Here is a 27,419-nt window from a genome sequence, read left to right on the forward strand (position 1 = left end):
GTCACCCTTCCAGGGGCCTGTGGTTCTCTGTTTTCTCAACAAAGTTTAAGGGGTCCGGCTCTTTGAGGTCAGGCCTGGCCCCAGGTCCCCAAGCTACTCCCCTGGATGCTGATGACGGAGCTCAGGACAGTCTCTGTCAAGCCACGCCTTCCCTTCTACCCCGTTCCCGCCGCCTACACGCCCAGAATGCCAGGGCCTCCCGGATAAGAACGCGGTAGCAGAAATGCGGACCCAGAGCCTGCTCCGTGCTGGCGCTGCCCAGGCTGGGGAGGGGGGGGGGGAGGGGCGGTGCCCTGCCCCGGAGGAGTGGACACACGGAGGCCTACCAGGCAGCGCGGGGTGGGGGGGGTGGGGTGGGGGCGGCACCCTCAGGGCTCTGCCCCTGCGCCTCCTCCCAGGCCCTTTCCCATCCGCCCCACCCACCCCGGCCTCCTCTCCCCCCAGCCCTGCTCCAGCCACGACCCAGTGTGCGCTTTCCCCACTGGGTGTCTGCATGCCCAGCTCCCGACGCTCAGGGTGCTCCCCTGCCGCCCCTCCCCCCCCCCTCCCCCCCCAGCCACATCCAGACTCAGGGCACACTCCTCAGAAAGCCGGACGCCCTCTCCGCCAGGACCCTGCAGAGAGAGGCCCCTCCGCCGCCTCCTCTGACTACGCGCTCACTCCCGCCGCACGGCTCGGCTGGACACTCACAGGGATCCAGCTGGACCCTCTGCAGACACCCGACTCACAACTCCTTCCGCGGCACAAAACGGCCATAAATGCAGGGAAGTGAAAGGGAACCAGTGAAGCGCCCCCTGGACCGTTTAATGACTCAGTAACCTCATGGCTGAAGGCATTTATGAAACTGCTCAAGTCTTCCACCAAGTCAACCCCGCACCATACATCACACCACTGCTCAGCAGGGCGCCCTCCCTGAGTGGGACAGAGAAACAGCAGCCACGGATGCCAGTGTGCTGGGGTCCGACCCCAGCAGGTCCAGGGGTCCCCAAAGGTGTGGACAGAGTCAGTGAAGAAGGAAGGACATGGAAACAGCATTCAATTGATCAACAGCCTAGCCAGGATCTCTAGCCAAGTTCTGGTCAGGATCTCCAGCGAAGTTCTGGTTAGGATCTCCAGCCAGGTCCTGTGTCCATGTTCTCTTGCTAGGTTCTCCAGCCAGGTTCTCCAGCCAGGTTCTGTAGCCATGTTCCCTCGCTAGGTTCTCCAGCCAGGTTCTGTCCAGGTTCTCCAGCCAGGTTCAGTCACCAGGTTCTAGTCAGGTTCTCTTGCCATGTTCAATCCAGGTTCTGTAGCCAGGTTCTATCCAGGTTCTTCAGCCAGGTTCTCTCGCTAGGTTCTGTCTCTAGGTTCTGTCGCCAGTTTCTGTCCAGGATCTCTTGCCATGTTCTCTCCAGCGAAGTTCTTCTGTCTCTAGGTTCTGTGTAGGTTCTGTGTCTAGGTTCTGTGTCCTGTTGTCTTGTTACATCTGTATTTATACCAGTTGATTCCAATCCTATCAATCTCTATTCCAAAGGTTAGGGCGTTTCTTATCTCCATTCCAGGGAGTAAAGATTATGTAGCTTAAGCATGATTGTTCGTAGTTAAAGTGATTAATTACCCGCCTAGCACTTAGTTAAGGGGTTTTATTCCCTCCCTAACTTCAGGGGAAAATCCCTACCTGGGGGAACAACCTTTCTCAGAGAGGTGACCTTGGTTAAAACACATAGTGCCAAGAAGGTGAGCAAACATATTAAGAACAGTATGCCATATATGCCAGGTCCCTTGAAACAGCAAGGATGGACCAGCTCCCGGCACCAGCGCCTGGTGGTTGCTGTTCGGTGCCACCCAAGCTCTTCCCACGGTCAGTCCGTCCAGTGCCAGTCCCCTGGGCATGCAGGGCCGGTGCCCATGGGCAGAGCTGAGGGTCGAGCCTGGGGCTGGAGGAATCTGACCTCCCAGGGCACAGAGCCAGAGGCGGCGGCTGCAGCACTGCCTGTGGGGCCAGAACGGATGCTCGGCCTCGCTGGGCCCCGGTTTCCTCATCCGCAGAACACGGGTAACGGCAGCACCCAGGCCTCAGGCTGCTGGACAATCAGCTGAGTCATTTGTCCAAGCTCTCGGGGCGCGCCGGGCCCACAGCACGCGCGCTGAGCATGTCAGCCACCGGATGCCGGTCTGCCTGCGGGGCGGGGCTGGCAGCACCTGGCCGGCGCATCACCAGGCGGGCCACGTGCTCCTTCCTCTGAATCGCTCAGCGTGGCCCTTCAGCTTCGGCCTCGGGAGCACCAACAGGTGGAACTTTCTCGTTTGTGCACGTGTTGTCGCCGCCGTTCCTGTGGCCACCGTTCCTATGGCGCAGTCACCGCCACCAGGGGACCGTGGGTGCTGACCGGTCCTCCCCTGCCCGACCCCCGTCCGGCCCCTGCTCTCCTGCAATTTGCTGAGAGCGAAGATTCTTCCAGGCAAATGGGGCAACTGCAGCCGAGCAGCACGGCTCGCCGCCTGGGTCACGCGGTGTGCGACCCTCCCGGGCTCCCCGGCTGCGTCTGGATTCCCTGTGCCCCATTTGGGACGACGGTCCTCGGGTGGACGCCTGGCCTCCCGATATGGTCTGACCTCCCAGCTTCAGGGGAGCAGCTCATCTCTGGTGCTTCATTGATCCAAAAACTGCAGCGAAGTGGGGCTGGACGTTAGACCGTTGGCTCTGGAGGGACCGAACGAGGGGCCGCCTGGCCTGTGGGGCCACAGCGCGCGGAGGCCGGACATGCAGACAGCGCCCCTCAGGGAAGGACTCGAGAGGCCGCCAACCGGATGCCGAGGGAGGTCGCGGGCGGGCCGGAGGGTGAGGGCGCCTCCAAGCTGCTCCTGCGCCTGGCGAGCGCCTGCCGCACTGGACACGGAGGGCAGGACACAGAGGGCAGGACGCGGAGGGCAGGACAGAGCAGGCAGGATACGGAGGGCAGGACACGGAGGGCAGGACACGGAGGGCAGGATGCGGAGGGCCAGACGCGGAGGGCCGGACACAGCAGGCAGGACACGGAGGGCAGGACGCGGAGGGCAGGACGCGGAGGGCCAGACGCGGAGGGCCGGACACAGCAGGCAGGACACGGAGGGCAGGACACGGAGGGCAGGATGCGGAGGGCCAGACGCGGAGGGCCGGACACAGCAGGCAGGACACGGAGGGCAGGACGCGGAGGGCAGGACGCGGAGGGCAGGACGCGGAGGGCAGGACGCGGAGGGCAGGAAACGGAGGGCAGGACGCGGAGGGCAGGACGCGGAGGGCAGGGCGCGGAGGGCAGGACGCGGAGGGCACGACAGCCCCCCCGGCCGGGTCCGTGACGTTTAGCTGGGAGACAACTCACTGACTCAGATGGTCTATGGATTCTACTCCGCTGAGAGCAGTGTGGACGCGCTTTCTCCCGAACATTCCTGGACCCTGGTCACCTCGTCCGCTGCCGGAGTAGCTGGTTGAAAGGGGGCCTCGGTGGAGAAGGGAGAGGGGACCGCCCTCGGCTGGGTCAGCGGCAGCCAGCCTGGGGGCCCCAGCACGTTTCTGCGGGAGGAGCGGAAAGCGGGCCAAGCCCCGGTGGCTGCTCCCGTGCTGCTCCCGGCAGAGTCCCGTCTGGCAGCTCAGAGCAGCAGGCGCCCACCGCGAATGTCCACACCACGGAGCCTGGGGTGGGGGGGACCCCCACTGTTCTCCAGAGGTGGCTCCAGGGCAGGTGGGCCCAGGGTGCAGGGGCGGAGGAGCTGGAACCGACCCAGATTCGCTTTCACGTCCTGGTAAGTCGTAGTGAGGTGGCTTTAGCGGGTTGTGCCACCTCCTGCTCATTCTGTTGCTTTCTCACCAGGGGTGGCTTCAAGTTGACCGTCTGCATTAGTGCAAACATCAGGGTGGCGCTGGGACCCTCGTGGACGCCGACGCTGAGAGGACACAGGCACCCGTCTGTGCCAAGGCCCCCGTGCTCTGCACCCGCAGGGCAGCAGCTCATGAACTCAAAGGCCGGGAAGGAGAGTCCTGGGCGCGTCAGGTGGGCCTGGCCCTCGGGCTGCCACGGGACAGAGAGAGGCAGGCCGTGGTCGACAGCCCATCGCCTTTGCTTACGCACGGCGGCCCAGCAGCCCCGCGCCCGGCCTGCATGGTCCTGCAACCTGTCCCCTCTCCAATGGTCTCCAGGATGACAGGCAGGACACGTGTCCTTGCAAGTGGAAAGCGGGTGGAATTTAGGGGAAACATTTGAAAATCCCGGGAAGTCTACGGGGGGGACTGCGCCATCAGGAGCAAGAGTAAGTAGCAGTGACGACACGGCTTGACCATCTTCCTGACTCCAGGAACCTCACGGCACTTCCTGAAGAGGACCCCTCATCCTTCACATCCACGAAGCACACACGGACAGCGTGACTTTCACACCAACAGGAAGGCAAATCGAGGGCGCGCTGCTGGCGACGCCTCAGTGTGGCGCTCACAGAAGCCTCCTCTTCAGCCGGAAACTACAACCTTATATTCTCTCCTGGAAACGCCACCTTCCAGGTATCTAACATCCGACAGGCGCTTCGAAGCCGCCCGTGGCACGCACCGTAGGAAGAGCCGCCTGGGCGCTCGGCGGCGGCGGGGAAGCCACTGAGCCAGGGCTCGGTGCCGAACGAGGGGACGTTCTGCTGAAGGGTTTTGTGTGGGTCCCGCCATGCCGCTCACAGCCCTGTATCCGCGCTGAGCATCGCTGGTGCCCTCGCGGGAGACACTGCGATGGCACTGGAAGACTTGAAAGAAATGCTGAGCGGGAAGGGCTGTCTAAAAACGCGCGGCCCTCTGCACTTGCCCGCGGCCCCGGCCCCCGCTCGCCCGGGAGTGAGGACAGGCACCCGCGGGGCAGGCGCGGACACGGCCCGGCTTGTGAGAATCCGCTGGCGGAGGGACGCGTCGTCGTCCAGCACGTGCCCTTTCCTCCCTTTTCACTCGTTAACCAGGCGGCCTTTCCTTCTTCTGTGAGGGGGCGTGACGGCTCCCCGTGGCGGGAGGCACATCCCCGCTCCACCTCCGTCTGCAGCCGCAGCCTGAGGCCCGATGGCCTAGATTTCCAACCCGAGAGCGGCGCTGAGGAGGACGGGGCCCCGCAGACGGAGCCCGTGGGGCGGTCCGCCCTGGGGGGCCGGGACCCCCGCTGTGGAGTGGCTGCTGGGCCTCGGTGGTGCCTCCCACAGCCGCGGAGCAGGAGCCGCAGCAGAGCCACACGCCAGCTACGCCGGGCACCCGGGGCGGACAACAGCGGGCGCCTATTCCGAAGGGAGCTCGGGCGTCCCGTGGCCGTCACGGGGGACAGGCCCACGAGGCATAAGGGCATCTGAAGCTGCTGAGCAGACCTCGCCGTGCCCAGGAGGAGGAGGGACCCTGGGCGGTGTCACATCCGCATCCGCACTCGGGGCCTTCTCCCCGAGGCCTGGGAAGCGCGGCTCTGAGCCGCCCCCACCGGCGGGAGTACTGGGGCGCCCTCCGGAGAGGCACCCACCGCCTGACTCACTCAGTCCGGGCAATCTCCTTTCAACAGCTGCCGCGCCCCCCGGGGAAGGAGCAGCTCGCACTTAATGAGCTGGAGGGCGATGCGTCTGCGCTGCCTGTCGTTTGTGACCGTTTCCCTCTCTGAGGACAGCAGCCAGGGCTGCACCTTCGAAGTCAGCACGGTGACCCAGCATCCTTGCCCTCCGGCCACCCCAGGAGGCCGGCCCGGGCCCTGCCCGCGAGGCTCAGCCGTCTGCTTTTGCTCAGAGAAAGGGACACGGACCGCAGCGGCCTGCCCCGCCCACCCCAGCCCAGCAGCTGGTGACAGACAACAGGCCCCCATATCTGACCTGCCGTGGCCGCCCACGCCCAGGCCTCACCCCGCACCTTCACGCCGTCCTCCAGCCCAGCCCCTCGCTCAGCTTGTCCCCCTGATAAATGCACGCTGGTTCTCCGCAAGCTCTCCCCACCCCAAGGCCAAGTCCACTTCCGGGGCTGATCCCGGCTGTGCATAGACCCGGAAGGCAGGCGGAGGCCGTGCCCGCCCCCACCCCACAGTGCCACCTGCCTCCCTGGTCCCAGCCCCATGCAGCCCACCGGCTCCGCCTGCAGTGGCCCTGACGCCTCCGGCAGGAATGTGCGGTGAAGAGCTCCCGGAGCAAGGAGGACAGCGAGAACCCCCATCAGGGACGCAGGCTGGCAACACTCGAGGCTTTCAAAATGGTCTCGTCATTCCAGAGGCATCAGGAATGCTCGTGGGGACCCGAGGCCAGGGAGGCGCCGCACTAAGGCGGGAGCCCGCCTCCCAACCTCAGCACAGGCTGCCCAAGAAGCCCGCACTGCCACAGAGCCCGTAGAGGCCTGGGCTCGCACCCACGGGTGCGCTGTCCCCACCAGAACACATAGCGGGGAGCCCACAGTCCAGGGGCTGGGTCCTGCACCTTCCTCTCCTCTTGCCTCCCCCGATTCAAACCCCAAATGCCTGGGGCCTCTCCTGACTGGGTCGCAGTTCCTCCACTGCCACTCGGGGCCTCACTTCTCTGGACATCAGATCATCTCCAGGGACCGAAGAATCCCGAGCACTCTAAACAACCAGACAAAAGCAAGCTCCCAAACGTCTCTGAAAATAAGACAGTAGCTTTCAAATGAAGCAAAAGATACACATGTACCTTCTCCTATAGACTCTACACCAACGCTTCCTTCAGAACGAGCGAATCGCACGAGGTGCTTGCCGACGTACCGGACGCGCTTTTAATTGGTTACTCGTTCTGCACAAGTGCGTTCCAGCCCCTGGCCCAGGGGCCGCGGGCACTCACCTCTTCCAGGAAGCCGCCGAAGCTCTGCAGGAAGTACTTCCAGCCGATGCAGGGCGCCAGGTGAAGCCGCAGTTTCCTCAGGAAGTAATGGAACTGGTTCTCTGTCAGCTTGGAACAGAAATCCTTCAGCACTTGACCAAACTCCGAAGCCTTCACGAACCCCGTGTCCTCTTTGTCCACGGCAGAAAACGCCTGCGAGAGAGAAAGACAGGCAGGTGCGACGTCCAGCGAATGTTCCAGAGGAGTTTTCCTTAGTGCTGCTCCTGCGCAACGCGAACGAAGCCAAGTGCACGCCCGTCTGAACGCTGCTTCAGCAGGTGCTGGGGCCTGAGGGGCAGACAGGCAGAGGCGTGCGCCGTGCCAGCCTCGCTCGGGGCGCGCCGTCTTCACTCCTCTCGGACACGAGTTGGAAGAGGCGAAGGGAACCTGGCCCCCATAACTGGCCCAAGGCCTCTCCCTCATTCCCTCCGGCTGCTCGGAGAGTAAGCCACCAGGAACAGGAGGCCCCGGGCAACCCCACTGCGCCGGGCAGGCGGGTCTCAGGAAGGAGTCTCATGTCACCAGCACCAGGAGGTGGGGTCCTTCCGTCACCCCCAGCCTGAGGCTGGTGCCAGGAGCTGCTGTCCTTTCCCTTCGGTCAGCCTGAGCCCGTGCCCTCACCTCCGGGAGGACCCCACTGCCCGGGGCCCACGCTGCGGGGGCCGGGAGACAGTGCCAGCCCAGCGGCCCAGCAGGCGCCCTGGAAAAGTGCAAACATGTGCTATAAAAAGCAAGCACATTTTTTTCCATCTGTCGAAACAAAATCATTCACTTTTCCTGCACTAGGAAGTCTGGATCAAGCGGTAGGTTAAGATCTTTTTTTTTTTTTTTTTAAAGTCAGACTTCAATGTGCGTGCAGACCCCAAACCAAATTCCCGTGCTTTACTCCTCCCCCCGAGCCACCTAGGCAACCCCATCGCCCAGGGCTTGCCGTGTGCGCCGTTAGCCTCCGCGCTCCAGCTCCAGGTCTGCACCCAGCCTGAGGGAGGACGGGGCGCTGTGCGTGGGGGAACCCTCTGGCCGCGGGCCAGGAAGCAGACTTTGAGCCTTCGCTCTGCTGCCCCCCAGGAGCCCTGAACCGCTCTGAGCTTAGCTGCTTCCATAGAAACGGGCTTCACACCTCATGCTCTTCTGAGTTGACCATGGCACCTGGGCGTGCCCGTCCCGGGACGTGGTGGGCCGCGGCAGCTGTGGAGGGATGAGCCTCAGAGGACCTGAGGCGGCCTGGGGCCTGCATGTCCCTGGTCTGCGTGGTTCCCATGTTGGCCCAGCTGCCCGACCACGGGACGCGGGGAAGAATCAGATGAGAAGGGCTTGGGAATCCATAATGCTCGACACAGCTATAAGGGGTTGCTATGTCATTTCAGAAACAAGATGCAGCTGACACACACCTGCAGCGATGTGAGGAAATGCGTGCACATGTCCGGCATGCAGACGGCTGTCCTTCAACGCCATCATTCCTTCCTCTCCTGCTGTCCCTCTGCAGCCCACCTGCCACTCTCTAGGCCAGGGATCCCACCCTCCAGCTTAAAACCTCATGGCCTGATGGCCTGAGGAGTGTTTCTCAGAAGTAACAGCCAGGGTTCCTCCCAAAGGTTCCATGGACCTCGGTTTGAGAAACATCCTGGTTCCCGTGCACACGTGTGCAGACCCCCGGGCAGGGCAGCCCTGGTGCGAGCTCTGGCGCTTAAAGGTTGCGGTGGGTTTTCTAGGTGGCCCGCGTCATGCTCCCACTGAGCTTCAGATAATCAGTACAATAAAGGCCGAGTGTAAAATCCTCATAGAGAACTCCTCTATGCAAAAATGCTGGCTGTCCAAGATTAAGGCCAAGGTGCAGGCATTCCAGACTGCGTGCATGCTGGCTGGTGGCCCACCTCTGTCCCTCTCCCCACCCCGCTGCAGGCTCGCTCTGCAGAGCTGGGCATGGAGCAGGCCAGCCTGGGTCCTGAGGGGGGTCGGCAAGTCTGCACGTGAGACATGGCCAGCATCACACGCAGCTTTGCATGCCCGGCTCAGACCACAGCCTGCCCTCTGCAGCCAGCATTTTCTCTTTCTGCTGTTGCTGCTGCACGGGAGACTGTGGGCCAGTTCAGGGGACCATGACCACCCCGGGAACATGGCCCAAGCCCTGCTTTCCGAGAACCCTGACCCAGTCCCCAGGTCTTGGCATGCTCTAGGTGCCACACAGATGCCAGCCTACAGTGTCAGGGTACTTGGTGGCCCTCCTAAACCCTCTCCGGCTCCTGGCAGCCTTCACTCTGAGTGTGAGCCACAGCCCCACGCTGGCCGACCTCTGTAAGCCGCCTGCGCCACCCCCTCCACAGGCCCAGTGCTGTGAGGATGCGTTCATTGATTTTGAGAGAGAGAGAGAGAGAGAGAGAGAGAGAGAGAGAGAGAAACATCCATCAGTTGCCTCCCGTACGTGCCCTGACTGGGGATCAAACCTGCAACCTAGGTATGTGCCTGGACCAGGGATCGAACCTGTGACCTTTTGGTGTACGGGACGATACTCCAACCCACTGAGCCACCGGCCAGGGCATGGGAGCTCTGTATCGAGCAAGGATGGACAGACACCTGCTCACTGAGCAATATGATCTGAGCCACTCCTCGGAGGCCCGACACCCTGGGGGTGTGGAGAGGCGGGAGGGGTCCCGGAGGAGGGAAGGGCTCACAGCCCTTTCTCATGACCAACACGAGTCCCAGAGCGTCGGTTTCCACAGTGAGAGCTCTGTCTGCCGTACCGTGGCCAGAGCCGGACCGGAGGCGGCCACCACTTTCTGGACGTTCTTCAGAACCTCCTCCGGACTCAGTTTCGCAAAATTGACCGGCACGCCCGCCTCGCTCTCTTTCGGCTCAGCTCCGGATGGCGAGCCGCCCTCCACGGCCCTCAAGAAGTCAAGGTAATTGATGGAATTGTTTTGCCAGCTGATTCCCAAACTGGTCCCCAAGGAAGAAAAAAAAGAACATATTAATTAAAAAACCCTATCACTTATTCATTCAACACACACTAGCTGAGCACAGAGTGGGTGGAGAACAGGAATGATGTTAAGACGCCGTTCCCCGGCCTGTGGGGCCTGCCCACCTGCACACCAATCAGCCAGGCGGCAGACGGGCACACACAGCCTGCAAGATGCGGGAGCAGGGTCAGGGTTGGGAGAGGCGAGCGTGTGGGCCCCTGCCGGCTGGTGAGGCCACGGGGCGGCCTGGCCTGAGGCTCTGAGGCGTGCAGGCTGACAACAGGGCTCACAGTCTGGAGAGAAGCTGCAAGAGGCCCCACTAAGGAATCTGGTCATGAGCGGGGCAAACGGAGCAGTGTTACGGGGTAGTCAGGCCTGTGGAGTGGGGGCAGGGCCACATGGGGGGTGATGGAGGGTAGGGGTTGGTCCTGGAGATCTTGGCTGATGAGACGCCGCCCTGAGAAGCGGCTGGGGAATCTGAGAAGAAGAGAAATGGTAGCGAGGACAGTGAAAAGGGAGGAGGACTGAGGAAAACACCCGATCATTCCTTTACAGCAGCGGGTCTCCACCTTCCTCACGCCGCGACCCTTTCATACAGTCCTCATGTTGTGGGGACCCCCAATTTCACTGCTACAAATTGAACATAATTAAAGCATAGTGATTAACCACAAAAACCATATGTAATTGTATATGTGTTTTCCGATGGTCTTAGGCGACCCACAGGTTGAGAACCGCTGCTTTACAAGAACGGCTGAAACTGAGCTGCCAAGCTGAAGGACATTTCACAAAACCTATTTAGCTTAGTAGTTTCTCAAAGAACAATTCCATTGAGTAAGCGTGTCAGCAGGACATGCCCGTAGAAACAGGACCCTCCTGCCTCTGCTCCAACAGCCAAGCGCCTCTAAACCCTGAAAGAATACATGGGGGGGCGGGGATCTAAGGTTCCATAAGAACATAACGCAAGTTTACTGAAGATGCAAATGACGTTTAACTGCATTCAGAGCTCCCAGTTCTGTCACTTAAGTTCTCTGGGCATTCCTGGCACGTTAACACCTAAGCTTCCTTTCAGCAGGAAGGAGTGTGTCAAAGAGGAGGAGCCCGGATTCCTGGCAAGCAGAGGGAGAAGCTCCCGGGGAGGGAGAAGCTCCCAGAGACTCGGAGACCTGCTCCGAGGAGCAGGAGCCAGAGCCGTGTCTCCGCCCCACAGCTGCAGAGCAGCCGGCCCGCCCAGCCCACGGCGCTGGCTCACGCTGGAGACACAGGGAGAGGGTAATCAGCTCCATTTCATCAGCAGGGTGAACTGCCAACTTGGTATTAAAATTTAGTAATAAAATCAAATGCATATGCTAATCTTCTTGGTATTATTTAGAAAAATCTATTTTGGATCTAGAAAAGAATAATCTACATATAATTACAAATGACAGAGCTGTTTCCCATCAGAGGTCTTTGAGAAGAAACAAGCAGCCGAGCGACGGGCCCTCCCTGAGGTTTCAATCCCTAAGGAAGCGATCGCCCCCGAGAGGTGGACCACAAAACCCCACAGTCCTTCTCTTGTCCTTTATAAACGCACCAAGACTCACCATGCTTAGAAGACTCTCTCACTCATTTAGTTAATTATTTATCGCGTGCTATTTTTCCATGATTTATTCATTGAATGCATATGAATTCTTGTTCAGCTGGAAATAGATTTACTGAGAGGAGACCCTATCTCAGGAAGAAGAGAGCACACAGGCATTTGAGGATGAATCGGTCCCCTCTCTCTCTCTCTCCCTCTCTCTCTCCCTCTCTCTCTCTTCACACACACACACACACACACACACACACACAGCATGGGACTCCTCACAGCGTGAACACATGGAGCAATGTCTTCAACATTTTAAGGGAAAAGAATTTTCTTACTAGGATTTTCTGCTCAAGTTATCAATCTGTGTGAAAAAGAATTTAAAAATTTTCAGACAAACAAGAACTCAGAGCATTTACTTCCTGTCCACCCTTTCTTAGGAAATCACGTCAGGAAGTACTCCAGCAAAATAGGATGTAATTAAGAAAAGAGATGTGAAAAGCTGGGAATGGGGGGGTCCCACCCAGGAGCATGGTGGGGCAGACAGGGAGGCTCTTGGGCGTCAGACCGAGGACAGGGGCAGGGCCCGGCGCTGGGATGGAGCACCAGGGAAGAGCTGGAGCTGGACAGCATGGAGCTTTGCCTGCGCCCGTGCCCCTGGAAACCAGTGACGGTTACAGAAATCACCTCCCACGACGTCCTGGACATGACTTACGTCAAAGAACCAGCGTTTCCCATCTGACCTAGAAAAGACTCCTAGGTTTGCCCACGTCGAGGCGGACGCAGCCCTCCCGATGCCGCGTCTTAGAAATGATGACCTGAACTTTCTTTTACTCACTGGCCGATTTGGACAAAATTGACTTGACCAAACTTAACTAAGCTTCCCTGCAGCATCGGGGTGGGGAACAGCCCCTCCGCAAGGCCCCTCAGGACACCTGACCACAGGACAGACATTCCCTGCCGCAGTGTGTGGTCACAGTCCCTCATCTCCTTACCCCACACTCAGGCCTTTCTTTATCCCCATAAAGGCCCTTTTCTGCCTAAACTGGGAGATGCTTGCAGATTTCCTGGTCAGGGCAGTCCCCTAGTGCAATAGGCTTCCTTCCCCATAACCACAGTCCCTCCCTCCTCCCTAATGCAACAGCCTTCCTTCCCCATAACCACAGTCCTCCCTCCCAAGTGCAACACCCTTCCTTCCCCATAACCACAGTCCCTCCCTCCTCCCTAATGCAACAGCCTTCCTTCCCCATAACCACAGTCCCTCCTCCCTAATGCAACACCCTTCCTTCCCCATAACCACAGTCCTCCCTCCTCCCTAATGCAACAGCCTTCCTTCCCCATAACCACAGTCCCTCCTCCCTAATGCAACACCCTTCCTTCCCCATAACCACAGTCCCTCCTCCCTAATGCAACACCCTTCCTTCCCCATAACCACAGTCCTCCCTCCTCCCTAATGCAACAGCCTTCCTTCCCCATAACCACAGTCCTTCCTCCCTCCTCCCTAATGCAACAACTTTCCTTCCCCATAACCACAGTCCTCCCTCCCTAATGCAACAGCCTTCCTTCCCCATAACCACAGTCCCTCCTCCCTAATGCAATAGCCTTCCTTCCCCATAACCACAGTCCTTCCTCCCTCCTCCCTAATGCAACAACTTTCCTTCCCCATAACCACAGTCCTCCCTCCCTAATGCAACAGCCTTCCTTCCCCATAACCACAGTCCCTCCTCCCTAATGCAACAACTTTCCTTCCCCATAACCACAGTCCTCCCTCCCTAGTGCAACAGCCTTCCTTCCCCATAACCACAGTCCTCCCTCCCTAATGCAACAGCCTTCCTTCCCCATAACCACAGTCCTCCCTCCCTAATGCAACAGCCTTCCTTCCCCATAACCACAGTCCTCCCTCCCTAATGCAACAGCCTTCCTTCCCCATAACCACAGTCCTCCCTCCTCCCTAATGCAACAGCCTTCCTTCCCCATAACCACAGTCCTCCCTCCTCCCTAATGCAACAGCCTTCCTTCCCCATAACCACAGTCCCTCCTCCCTAATGCAACACCCTTCCTTCCCCATAACCACAGTCCTCCCTCCTCCCTAATGCAACAGCCTTCCTTCCCCATAACCACAGTCCTCCCTCCCTAATGCAACAGCCTTCCTTCCCCATAACCACAGTCCTCCCTCCCTAATGCAACAGCCTTCCTTCCCCATAACCACAGTCCTCCCTCCCTAGTGCAACAGCCTTCCTTCCCCATAACCACAGTCCTCCCTCCTCCCTAATGCAACAGCCTTCCTTCCCCATAACCACAGTCCTCCCTCCCTAATGCAACAGCCTTCCTTCCCCATAACCACAGTCCTCCCTCCCTAGTGCAACAGCCTTCCTTCCCCATAACCACAGTCCCTCCCTCCTCCCTAATGCAACAGCCTTCCTTCCCCATAACCACAGTCCTCCCTCCTCCCTAATGCAACAGCCTTCCTTCCCCATAACCACAGTCCTCCCTCCCTAATGCAACAGCCTTCCTTCCCCATAACCACAGTCCTCCCTCCTCCCTAATGCAACAGCCTTCCTTCCCCATAACCACAGTCCCTCCTCCCTAATGCAACAACTTTCCTTCCCCATAACCACAGTCCTCCCTCCTCCCTAATGCAACAGCCTTCCTTCCCCATAACCACAGTCCTCCCTCCCTAATGCAACAGCCTTCCTTCCCCATAACCACAGTCCTCCCTCCCTAGTGCAACAGCCTTCCTTCCCCATAACCACAGTCCTCCCTCCTCCCTAATGCAACAGCCTTCCTTCCCCATAACCACAGTCCTCCCTCCTCCCTAATGCAACAGCCTTCCTTCCCCATAACCACAGTCCTCCCTCCCTAATGCAACAGCCTTCCTTCCCCATAACCACAGTCCTCCCTCCTCCCTAATGCAACAGCCTTCCTTCCCCATAACCACAGTCCTCCCTCCTCCCTAATGCAACAGCCTTCCTTCCCCATAACCACAGTCCCTCCTCCCTAATGCAACAGCCTTCCTTCCCCATAACCACAGTCCTCCCTCCCTAGTGCAACAGCCTTCCTTCCCCATAACCACAGTCCTCCCTCCTCCCTAATGCAACAGCCTTCCTTCCCCATAACCACAGTCCTCCCTCCCTATTGCAATAGTCTTTTCAAATAAAGTCTCTCTTTACTAAGTCTGCATTTGTCTATATTTGACAAGGTAACATAAAGGCAAATAATGCAAGAAAGACAAAAAGGAAATTAAAAACTTCAGGAAACAAACAACCTATCAAGAAGATCAGAGTATAAATATGAAGCAAACTTAGCAAGAGTGGGTTTCAATGGGAAGAACTACAAAACATAAACTCTATTTGAGGAGGAGTTCCTAGGGAAACCCCCAAAAACGTAAGGGACAAAAACAAGGATGCTGGAGGAAATGGACAGCTATAGCAACATTAAGCACAGCCCAATTCCTACCCGAATCAACATAAAGCCTCACACTGAACGCATGAGAACCAGATTCAGACATGGCACATATTTTGGAATTACCAGACAGGACACTTAAATTAACTATGATTAATATATAAAGGGCTCTAATGGAAAAGGCAGACAACACCCAAGAACAAGTGCATAATGTGAGCAGAGAGGTGGAAACGCTAAGAAAGCATCAAAAGGAAATTTTGGAGCCCAGCTAGCGTGGCTTAGCGGTTGAGCATCAATCTGTGAACCAGCAGGTCATGGGTTCAATTCCCAGTCAGGGCACATGCCCGGGTTGTGGGCTCGATCCCCAATGTGGGGTGGGCAGGAGGCAGCCGATCAATGATTCTCTCTCATCATTGATGTTTCTATTTCTCTCTCCCTCTCCCTTCCTCTCTGAAATCAATAAACATATATTTTTTTTAAAAAAAGGAAATACTCAAAATAAAAAGCAGGGCAACAGAAATGAAGAACACCTCTGATTGGCTCATCAGTCGATCGGACATGGTTGAGGATAAAAACCACTGAGCTTAACAGTATGTTAATAAAAACTTCCCAAATGGAAATTTGAAGGGAAAAACAAATTAAAATAAACAGAATATGAAACTGTGGGGCAATTTCAAAAAGTGCAACATCCATATAATTAGAATACCAGGAGGAGAGAAAAAGAGAAAGGAGCAGAAAGAACATCTAAAGTAATGATGGCCAAGAATTTAAAAAAATTAATGACAGACACAAAGCACAGATCCAGAAAGTTCAGAGAGCACCAAGCAGAATAAATACCAAAAAATCAACACCTAGGCATGCCATGTTTAAACTGCAGAGAACTGAAGACAAAGAGAAAATCTTGAAAGAAGCCAAAGGGAGGGAAAACCTTACCTACAGAGGAACAAAAGTAAGAATTACATGGTACTTCTCATCAGAAATCATGCAAGAAAAGAGTGAACTGACATAATTAAAGTGCCGAAAGAAAAAAAACAGCAACCTAGAATTCTATATCCAGTGGCATTATCCTCTAGAAATGAAGGAAAACAACGACTATCTCAGGCAAACAAAACCTCAGGACTGCCCTAGCTGGTTTGGCTCAGTGGATAGAGCCTCGGCCTGTGGACTGAAGGGTCCCAGGTTTGATTCTGGTCAAGGGCACATGCCTGGCTTGCAGGCTTGATCCCCAGAAGGGGGCGTGCAGGAGGCAGCCAATCAATGATTCTCTCTCATCATTGATGTTTCTCTCTCTCTCTCTCTCCCTCTCCCTTCCTCTCCGAAATCAATAAAAATATATTGAAAAAACAAACAAAAACCTCAGGACTCATCACCAGCTGCCCCGCCCTTCGAGAAATGCTAACGGAGATCCCTCAGAGAGAGGAACGTCATTAAGTTAGAAACTCAGGTCCCCATAAAGAAAGGAGAGCGCCAGAGAAGGAGTAAACGAGGTAAAACAACGTCTCTGACTTTTCTAACTCTCAGTTGACCTGACAATGACTTTTCAAAGTAGTAACAATGCACTGGGGGTCACAGCTTGTGGACAGGCATGAAGGTGAAGGACAGCGGGGTCAGGAGGGACAGGAGGAAGGATCTGGAAGTCTCCGTTATAAGGCACCTGCCCACCCATGAGCTGGCATCGTGTTAGCTGAAACTGGACTTGGGCTGCTTGTTCGTGTATATTGCAAACTACAGAGCAACCACGAAAAGAAAGAGATTTCATAAGTGGGGTGAGTTAGGGGTTCAATTACTGATAATAACCATGTGGAAACTAAAGAAACAGAAAAAATACGATTAACTCCAGGAAAAACAAGATGCTCCATTAAAAAGGAAACGTGATCAACTCGTCACAATAAACCCCGGATACTGGTCTCCCCCAAACCGAGAAGCAGCAGGTGGGAAAAGTAACACCCGTGGAGACTTGTTTGCGTGTATTTCCGTGGGGGGTGGGGTGGAGGCTGTGGGAGAGGTGGCTGGTGGCAGGTGACGGGTGAAAAAGAGTTAAATCTGCATCTTCCTGCTGGGAAGTCAACAGACACAGCCCAACGGTACAAAGTCAAGAAGTAGCTGTACAACCCGTCACTCAGAAACGCGAAGTTAAGTACCAAGAGATGTCACTTGAGCGTTGGGAGCTGGCCCTGGCGAGGGACACGAGGACAGTGGCCCGGAGAGCTACCTGGCGCCGGCCGAAGCGCAGGCAGAACGTGGGTAAGATAAAAACGAAGTTAAAACAGGGTGGGATGTGCTGAGACACATCAGGAAGCGCTACGTGTCTAAGCTGCTTTTCCTTTTTGCTTCGGGGTGACTCGAGCCCATTAGGATGCAGCCCGGCCAGAGGGAGGTGTGGGGGTCATTTCCACGTCAGGAGTCTGCTTGGACAGAGGAGAAATGAAAGCCATGCACGGACTGGCTTCTCGGAAAGGGCTGGCCAGTGAGAGCAAACCTGCCCAGGAGCGCGGCCAGCTCCGCCTCCTTGAGGGGACAGCCGCTGTCCCGCAGCGCCCTCTGCAGCTGGCACAGGGACACCGAGCCGCTGCCGCACGCGTCCAGCTTGGTCAGCGCCTTCCTGATGTCTGCACTGTGGTCCTTCAGCTTCTCCCTGAAAGAGAATGCAGGTCAGACACCCACAGGAAAGCAAGTCACCTCCTAAGGCGAGGGTTTCACCATCGTCCTCGTGATGATCGGGTGATTAATCAAGGACTCCCTCTGGCCCAGCCAGTTTGGCTCGGGACAGAGCGTAGGCCTGGGAAGGTTCAATTCCCAGTTGGGGAACATTGCGGGCTTGATCCTCAGTAGGGGGCGTGTAGGAGGCAGCTGATCAATGATTCTCTCTCATCATTGATGTTTCTCTCTCTCCCTCCTTCTCTCTCTGAAATCAATAAAAAATCTATTAAAAAAAAAAAAAAAGAACCGACTCTGAAGCTGTTTTGCAGCCTTGGTGCGACATTGACATTGAGAGGTATTCTGCAAAAATGTGTAAGTCTGCATGCTTATCACATTATCATCACCAGCAAAACTGCGTTAGAGGAATCCCAGTCTTGTCTTGTTACTAGAATTGGGACTGTCAGAGTGGGGCCAAGAATGAAAAGGGTGGTTTTTATACACACGCGCTCTTCCTCCTGAAGGCTCCCTGGCACCTACGGCCAGAAACTGCTGTGGGCACCGGGACACCTCCCGTGACTCCCAGTGGGTCAGGAGAGAGCTGCAAGCAGGACTGGGAGTGGCCTCCGTGGGGGAGGGTGTGGGTAGGCGTCACTGGGAAGGTGGCCCGGGAGCAGGACAGCTGAAGGAGCTGGCGGGCAGCTCCCTGGGCCAGGAGTGCTGGGGGCAGGGACAGCCAGTAGCAGCTGCCCTGGAGGGGCAGCAGGGCGGTGAGGGCCAGTCAGAGTCGCAGAGGGAAGGCCCAGGGACCCTTGTTTTTAATCAGACACTTTGTTGTTAAGAAACGGCACCATCCGTGCGCAGCAACTGGCAAGCCCGGGCCTCGCTGTGAGCCCCTCCCTCTTGTTCCTCCCAACAGCCCCGCGAGGAGGGGTCCCGGTCACCCCACTGGACAGATGGGGATGGGACAGGGCCCTGGGGTGGCGGGCAAGCTCCCGCTAGGGCAGCAGTTTTCAACCTGTGGGTCGCAACCCCTTTGGCGGTCGAACAACCCTTTCACAGGGGTCGCCTAAGACCATCCTGCATATCAGGTATTTACATGACGATTCATCACAGTAGCAACATGACAGTGATGAAGTAGCAACGAAAATAATGCTATGGTTGGGTCACCACATGAGGAGCTGTATTTAAAGGGCCAGAAGGTTGAGAACCACTGCGCTAGAGGCTGGTTTTCCTGCAGAACGTGCTCAAGTTCTAAACGTGCTACGATTCTGTTTCTCAGGAAAGTTCTCTGACCAAAAGGAATGTATGGGACTAGGAGAGTGTGGGCGGGTAAGGATGGCACACCTCGGCCCCCAGGTCTCTCCCGAGCCCTTCCCGCCGCGCTGAGCAGCGAGCTTGTCCACGGTGCGAGGCCCAGAGCCCAGAGCGTGCCGCACGGAAGCGTGTGAGCCACACTCGGGGCGACCGCTGCTGCTCTGGGTTCCCGTCCGGTTCCTGGTCTGGACAGTGACACGGAAGCCCGGGGGCCACTGTCATGGCCAGTGGGACGGCCACCACACCCCGCTCCCCCCCCCCCCCCCCGCCAGCCTCAGAGGCGGCTGAGCCGGCCGCAGGCTCTGCGTTCTGGGCCTGGGCACAAGGAGGTGGCCGGGCCCCGAGGGCGGCGCTGATTCCAAGTCTTCAGGGCACTGCAAACAAAACCCATTCCCGTAGATGTAAGAGGCAAAGACATCATTTTGGTCACGTGAATTGAGCACGACGCCCGTCTGTCAATCTCCTCAGAGTTTCAGTCGAAACAAGAGGGAAAGTCCTGGAAACACAGAGCCTTAAGGGTGACCCAGAGGCCCCGCTGCCCCGGAATTCAGAAGCGGCCACCTGACAGTGTTGCAACCGATGCCTCTGAGAAAACAGGTGGCGGCAGTTTAATGAAACCAGGCTGGTCCAGCAGGAGAGGCTGACTCCGCAGAGGACAGGGGAGTGAGGGCTGGCTGGGCGCGGCGGTCAGGAATCCCTCCCCCCCAACCCCCCTCCACCGGCTCCCAGTTGGAGGACACAGGGAGGAGCGGCCGCGGGGGAGAAGCTGGGCGCTCCCTTCCACCTCGTTGCTCACACGCGGTGTGGGGGAGGGGGTTGGGGGTGGGTAAGGAGACCAGCCCTGTCTGATAAAGATACACCCACTTTTTCATTAGTGCGAGGCATGTGTGATTTACACCAATCTTACGCATATTTTTTCCTTATTTTTCAAACTCCATCCTCTTACATCTGAGTCACTTCCCCATCCCTCAGGGGCGGCACACTGCTTTCCCCTTAACCCCCGTGGCCCTGGCCCCTCATTTCTGTGCTGCTGGGCCTCGTTTCCTCTGGGGGTTCTTCAGCAACAAGTCATGCACTCACTCGCAGGCTCTCTGAGGGCGGGGACAGAGCTGGAGTGACAGCAGGAGACGGCGGCACAGTCCCGGGCAGCAGGGGCGGGGAGCAGAGCCCAGGCCTGGCAGTGCTGATGGGGGACCAGGACGGAGATGGGCCAGGAAAATCTGCCCCCCAGCTCTGTGGTCACTCAGACATGGCAAAGCTCTCTTTCATGCCGAACGCTTTCAAGGTACGACGCTGGTAACTGGTTTTCCCCTTTGAAGGTAATCCTCCCAGTCCCAGGATCCAAACACGACTTGGCGGGACCCTCTGCGTGCACCTCCTGGGCCTCGCGGCCAGGCCCGTGCGCTTGGCATCGCTGCAGTCACACAGACGTGCCGTCCAAGTGCATTTCCCATCAGCCCTCGGTCACACATGCTGCCAGGGCTCCGTGGCCAAAGCTGTTTCGTAGCCTTTGGGGCCACACTCCACGCGCCCGCGCACTCACTGGGACCAGCCGTGGGAGCTCTGGCCAGCCTTCCCTGCCCGCTGCTAACCCGAGGGCCTCGTCTGCATTATTTCTCTGGTATAAAGTCCTTAAAATGGAACCACTGAGTCCGAGACCATGTCTGTGCACTCACTCACTCACTCACTCACTCGTTCATTCAACAGATATTCGCCAGCACCAATTTGGTGTCAGGCACTGGCTGAGACAGGCGTGTCTTCATGCGCCTGCATCCTAGTTGCCCGGGAAGGGCCGGGCCACATACAGCCAATGCCTGAGAGGGACAGTCCCCGAGCAGCGGGCAGTGCACGCTGGCACCCCGCGGGGCTGTGACAGCACCATGTCTAGCATCCGGCAGCGAGCGCACAGGGCAGCCTCGTCACTTCACCAGCCCCGGAGGCCACATCTCAGAACATCTGCCACGGGTGTGGGCGGCTCAGACAGCAGCCACGGGTGTGGGCGGCTCAGATGGCAGCCACGGGTGTGGGTAGCTCAGACGGCAGCCACGGGTGTGGGTGGCTCAGACGGCAGCCACGGGTGTGGGCGGCTCAGACGGCAGCCACGGGTGTGGGCGGCTCAGATGGCAGCCACGGGTGTGGGTAGCTCAGACGGCAGCCACGGGTGTGGGTGGCTCAGATGGCAGCTCTGGGCCCGGGACACGCCCTGACTCACCTGGCTGGCTCGGCCGTGTCTGTGCCCCGCGGCTGCGCCGGGTGCTGCTCTGGGGGCTGCTCTGGGCACTGCGCTGGGCGCTCCTCCCGTGGTGGCTCCGGCGGCGGTGGCTTCGTGAAGTGGCCCATGAAATTGGAGTGGTCCTCCGCGTAGGGCCGGTGCATGTCCGCCGAGTACGTGATCCCCAGCTGGTGCAGGAACTCCGGGTACGTAATGTGACCCCTCCCCTTGGTGTCATAGCTGCAGAGATGAGCAAACGTGGTCAGGGCCCAGCTCTGACGGTGCGCCAGGGCGCCCGGCCCCTTGCACGCAGCGCTCCGCAGGCCAGCAGCACCGGCTCGCCCCGGGGGCCAGTGACCGGGACCTCGGGCCTCAGGCCCCCCTGCTCTGAGCCTGCATGTACCCAGGTCCTCAGGCCACTCGCAGGCACGAGGGAGTTTGAAACCATTGCTCGTCCCGCAGCAGGCTCACCCCATACAAGGTGGTCCCGGCCACCCCAACAGACAGCAACCGAATCTGCTCGCCGGCCATGCTGACGGATGGCAACACACTGTGGCCGCAGGCGGGAAACCAGCCCTCCTCACTTGGCAGCGTGTTCCCGGCACTGCGTTCCCGGCACCGCGTGCGAAGGAACTACGCTAAGGTTACAAGAAAAGCCTCGAAAAGCACGTTCACGCTTAGGACTCAGCAAGTGAACGCCGCGTGAGGCAACCCCCCGCCTGGCCTTTGAAGCGATGCCGGTGACACACAGGCAGGAGAGAGGCTGGTGCGGAAGGAAGATAAGCATTACGCTACGGGCCTTTTGTGTCACTTTCTATTACTGAAGGTCCTCTGAGTTATAATTCATTTAAAAAGACATAATGGAGGGTTTTTATCTCCCAACATTATTCTAAAAGAATTACTTCAATAAAATATGTTAAGGCAAATTGCCCATTTTCTTTAAAGAAAAAAAGCACCTTTATTTATTTTAACAGCAAGATCTTGGTCCTCATCTAATCAATAAAAATGGCATTTGCGGATGAGATTTCCTACAGGAACTCCGAGTCACGAGGACAAGCCTGTGTTTAAACAGGTCGCGGCGTCACTCTCCGCAGGCCGAGGTGGCGGTGCGTGCGTGGAAGTGCGGGCGCTTTCCTGTGCAGAGCGAGCCTCCCTCTGCTGCTTCCGGGACCAGAGGCGGAAGGACCGCGGAACCCCGGCTCTGGGACCGCCGCGCCCTTCGCCTGTCTTCACTGAGTAACAATGAAGAGAGTGCATCCACTGACCCAGCTGACTTTCTTGTCTGTCAGGGTGGGTGGGAGCCCACGCATGTGCCCGCTGTGCCCCAATCCCTTGGCCATCGGAGGGACCCACGATCTAACCTACTGAGAAAGAAAACGGACGGGAGGCTCACAGCCCTGTCGGAACTGATCCACAGAGAGAAAGGACCGTGTAAGAGTCTCAAGGTGCTTTTCTAAATTAGACACGAACAGCCCACCAATTCTAACCGTGGCCGACACTGCGGCCTTCCCCGTGGAACAGGTGAGGGGCTAAGAAATGGCCTGAGCTGCGTCGTGAGCTTGCCCCCCAGAGGACGTGCCCGGTGCACATGGCCCTGGGGGGTCGGGGGTGGGGGGCAGCAGCGCTCACGTATACGGAGGGGACGGGGCTCAGACAGGGACCTGGACCTGGAGGTGGAAACGAGTGTCAGACATCTGCCCGGGATGCCGCCATGGGGCCGGGTTCAAGCGCAGCCACGTCTATAGCCAGACGCATTCTGAAAAACGTAACCAGCTGACAAGGCCCTGGGACCCCTCCACATGGTCAGAGCTTCTTTTCTTCCAGCAAACCCCGTGTCTATGAGGCCTCTGTCCAGCTCCGGCCTCCATCGCTAGCGACGAGGAGACTGTGTGGCTGCTGAGTCGCAGGAGAGCCGAGGCTCAGGGGAGGGACTCCCGGCTCCTGGGCCACAAACCCGTCTGACTGGTGGCCGTGCTGCCCTGGCTCTGCGTGCCCTGAGGCCACCTGCTCACCAGGCTGCTGCGGGGAGCCAGGGCCCGGGCCCAGGACAGACACGGCCCCGCCTCGCCCCCCGCAGTGACGGACGGTTGGTGCTGATGCGCAGGCGGCGGGAGGAGAGCGCCAGCGCCACTCACCGCATCCACAGCTTCTCCAGTTCTCGCGGCGTGAGGGGAACATCGAAGCCGTACAGCGCGGTCTTTATGTCCCGTCGGCGAAGAATGCCGGTGCCCTCATGATCGGTCTCTGTAAAATTCTACAACATCAGGAGGTGGCGTTTAGCAGCATAGCACGCGTGTTTGTGGCGGTGCACAGGGCTTCCCGCTGTCAATCTCTGGGACAACCTAACCCTTTGTCCTCCCCATCCACCTGCTTGACCACCTTTCACCGAGTCCCAGCCACCTCATCACGCCCCTCGGAAGGCGACGAGCACACAGGACAGGGTTCTGGGCCGGCGAGGCCGGCCTCAGGGAGTGTGTGGTCTCAGGTGTGACCCGGACTCTTCTCCTGACGGACACACTGGGCTCTAAACGATGAGAATAAAGCTCTCCCCCCTTCCCTTTAGCCCCTTCCCCCCTCTCCGATCCTGGGGAGGAGGCTGCTGCCAGGCTTCCTGTGTTACACCTCGGCGCAGTGGCTGTGGAGGGAAATGAGGGACACGGGACTCCCGCCGCCACGGCAAGCTGGTGTGGTGCCATGTTAATGTCCCTGAGAAGTTACTGGGGGCTCATCAGGGACTTGAGGGGACCACAGACCAGAAGAGCAGGTACCGCCTGGCACTCAGCATTGCCTTTCACCACTTCCGACCACCAGCCATGGGCCCTCCCCGCGATCAGCGAGCACTGACCAGTGGAGGACGGGAGCATCCCCCGATGGGGATCGGGATCGGGAAGGAGGCAGGGGCGTCCGTGCCGCCCCTGGCGCAGCTTGCCCGGGTCAGTGCGGTTTAGCCAGAAAGAGGAGAGAAAGGTATGACGCTGGGACCGGAGGAAACACCACCATCATTGTTCACAGAGGAGTTGATTGTATGTGCAGGAATACAGAAGTCCACAAATGAAGTCTTAGACTAAAAGAATTTAGCAGGAAATCTGGATTCCATATCAAGAGGCAAAACTGTTCACGGTTTTAGGTATCGGACAGAAAATGAATTTGAAGAAATAACATTTACAAATAGCATCAAAAATAGGAAGTCCCAGGAGTAAATCTTACAAATGCTTGCAGAACTTCTACACAGAAAAGTCTACTCCAAAGCGTGATGGGGAGAGTCCAGAAAATACCAACAGGTGGAAACAGCCCCTCCAACTCACCGGGGACTGAAGAGTCCGAACAGTAAAGGGTCATTTCTCGGCAAACACCCCAGTGGGTACTGTTCTCTTGGTGGAACCTGACAAATGACTGCGAACCCCTCGAGGACGAGGGGAGGGCCTGGCCTACCCGCCGACCAGGGTGTGTGACTGAGTGGCCGTGACCTGAGGGTGCGGTGCTGGTGCCAGGACAGACAAACGGACCAAGAGGACAGCACGCTGCCAGGGCCTCGAGGCAGGACGGGGTGGGCTCCACAGAGAATGGAGCTGGGAGGGCTGACGGCCGAGGGGAAGCAGGAGCCGGAGCCCTGCCTCCCCACACACAGGGGACAGGGTGCCGGCTGCAGGCCCTGAGCGTGCGAGTGAAACGCTAAGCGCCCAGGAGAGAAGGCGGACTGTCGTCCCGGCTCCTTCAACAAGACCTCCCGGGAAACGTCACATATCTCCCTACGTTAAAAAGAACTATCCTTTCAAAAGACAGCCCTTTAAAGTGTGCAGACAGAGCAAAACGGAGCAGGCACGCGCATCACGTGGCGCCACGAACAACTCGCCGCCCATCCACAGCGAGGGCTCCGCAGCCGGTGGGAAGGAGGCGGGCAGCCCGGTGTGAGAAACGCAAAAAGGCACGCGCTTCACAGGAAGGAGCCCGCCTGACGGGTAAGATGAAAGCCACGCGGTCTCATTAGTCGCCACAAATGCTAATTAGAGCTGCAGGAGACACTGCCACAGGCGCTGGAGGGACAGACCCAAGCTGTGGAGGGCGCCGGGGGCACGCGGGGCGGCTGAGCCGCGACACTGAAGGCCGTGGCCACAAAGCCAGAGCACGTGCTGCCCGGCCCCGCACAGGGAGCGGGAGACCCGGCAACGTTCTGTTCCTCCATCCGGGCGCTGGTTCCACGGGGACATGATTTGTAGGACATGGTGACGAGTTAAGTGCATTTAAGAATACATACACATTATTACTATGTACACTGTAAGACAGAGATGTGCACATATTATACACTGAGTGGCCAGGCTATGATGGCCACCTGACGTTTGTAGGCAAATTAGCTGTAATTTCGCGCTGAAGTTGCTAGAGGGCCAGACCATTATAAATAGGGAAGCAGGTTGTTTACCACGACAGAAGTGATTTTTTTCTGAAGACATGGGTAAACAACGCGATTTAACAGACTTTGGATGTGGGATGGATACACACACACACACGCACACACACACACTGAGTGTGGCCAGATTATGACCACCTTACGTTTGTAGGCAAATTAGCCGTACACTGCATCGTATGGGACATGGAAGCCGAAGGCCTGTTTGAACACCTTTGCTGTCTGCAGTTACCAAGATAAAACGTCTCCAATTCGCATAGGAACACAAGGATTGGACAGTCGAGCATTGGAAAAAAGTCATGTGGTCCGATGAATCACGTTTCCAGTTGCATCATGCAGATGGCAGAGTGAGAATTTGGCGGAAACAGCATGAAAGCATGCACCCCACAAGCATGAGTACAACCCTTCAAGCTGGTGGGGGCAGTGTTATGGTTTGGGGCATGTTTTCCTGGCATGATTTGGGCCCTTTAATTCGTGTGGAACAACGTCTGAATAGCACAACATATCTAAGTATCATTGCTGATCAAGTTCATCCTATCACGTTGATGGCGTATCCCAATGGAGATGGCTTCTTCCAGCAAGACAGTGCGCCATGCCACGGTGCCCGTATTGTGCAGGAGTGGTTTCAAGAACATGAGGGAGACTTTACCTTGCTTAGGTGGCCCCCACAATCACCAGATCTCAATCCAATGGAGCATTTGTGGGACGAAGTTAAAAGAGCCATCAGGCAGCTGGTTCCACAACCATCAAATCTCACAGAACTGGACAGTGCTATTCATCGGGCATGGTGTCCGATTACTCGCATCCCCTTTCAACATCTTGTGGAGTCAATGCCAAAAAGAATCGCCGCAGTATTGAAGGCAAAAGGTGGCCCAACGAAGTACTGATGGGGTGGTCATAAGAATCTGGCCACTCACATTCAAATATATCCCACGTTCAAAGGCTGTTAAATCACATTGTTTACCCATATCTTCAGAAAAAAATCACTTCTACTGTCGTGGTAAACAATCTGCTTCCCTATTTATAATGGTCTGGCCCTCTAGCAACTTCAGTGTGAAATTATAGCTAATTTGCCCTACAAACGTCAGGTGGTCATAATAATCTGGCCACTCAGAGTATGTGTTCATCATATACATATATTATTGTATCTACTGTAGAGTCACATCTTAAAAAAGAATTAAGCTTCAAGAAATTAGGTCTGGATGATCTCCAAGCCCCTTTAAAAACAATGTGAGCGCACTTATCACCACTAAACGGGGGCTTAACAATGGCTAAGGTGTCACTTTGTGCTGTGAATTGACGGCAATTTAACAACAACAACAAAAGCTTACAGCACGTGAGGCCTGCTGGGACCGGTCCCCGGCCTGCCTCGCCCTGGAAACTGCCCGGTGGAGCCCTTGGACACTCCCTGCTGAACTGCCTGCGGCCGCCATGCGGGCCGTCCCCGGGCCTGGCCTTGGTTCAGTCCCCACAGCCTCCGCATCCCCACCCTGCCCAGCACCTGCGGTCCTCCCGGTGGCCTCTCCCTCCCGGAGCCCCATCACAGGAGAGCCCCCCCATCGCAGTGTGCACAACCCCAACGCCCCTGCTGCACCCCACGTCTGTGCAGGCACAACCCTGTCTGTCTGTGGCTTTAACACCCTGCAACAGTGCGTAGTGAGCTCATAATAATGTTTGCTGAAGAAACCGAAGAACTTACTTCCTGCAAACACTTAACTAGAAATGAGCCCATTACGCTGCCCCGGGGACGGCTCCTGTGTCCCCGAGGACTCAGCTGTGCTGCCCGGGGCGGAGCGAGGCTGGGCAGCCAGCTGACTGTGAAGATGGCCCAATGCCGGGTCCTGCATCCGTTTGGGGGTCAGCGGGCCCTGCTAGCTGAGCTCCCAACGGCCGTGCAGCAGAGGGAGGCCGACTCCAGGCCTTCGGTCACTTTTGTGACCTACACAGGCCACAGGCCAGAAGCCCAGAGCAGGGACCACGCGTGACCCGCCCCTGCTGCCCCCGGGCGGCACGGCACGGCGTGAATCGTCCCGTCTGCAGGTTAGAGCCCAGCACTAACTCCACCAGAGCTCCACTCCGCGTAAGCCAAGGAGTGGCAGG

General features: G+C 57.5%; 1 protein-coding gene across 1 annotated transcript in view; it reads right to left on the reverse strand.

Annotated features, from left to right (window-relative positions):
• Nucleotides 1-27,419, reverse strand: part of EFCAB6 (EF-hand calcium binding domain 6) — a 74,888-nt gene that overhangs the window by 19,263 nt on the left and 28,206 nt on the right. Inside the window, exons 10-14 of the mRNA XM_081084060.1 lie at nt 23,053-23,171; nt 20,918-21,157; nt 17,231-17,386; nt 9,573-9,717; nt 6,793-7,263 (exon numbers count right to left, since the gene is read on the reverse strand). Of these exons, the coding sequence (XP_080940186.1) occupies nt 6,793-7,263; nt 9,573-9,717; nt 17,231-17,386; nt 20,918-21,157; nt 23,053-23,171 (1,131 nt within the window). The remainder of the gene's footprint in view (nt 1-6,792; nt 7,264-9,572; nt 9,718-17,230; nt 17,387-20,917; nt 21,158-23,052; nt 23,172-27,419) is intronic.

The sequence above is a fragment of the Myotis nattereri genome (assembly GCF_964212035.1).
Source record: "Myotis nattereri genome assembly, chromosome: 2".
NCBI lineage: Eukaryota > Metazoa > Chordata > Mammalia > Chiroptera > Vespertilionidae > Myotis > Myotis nattereri.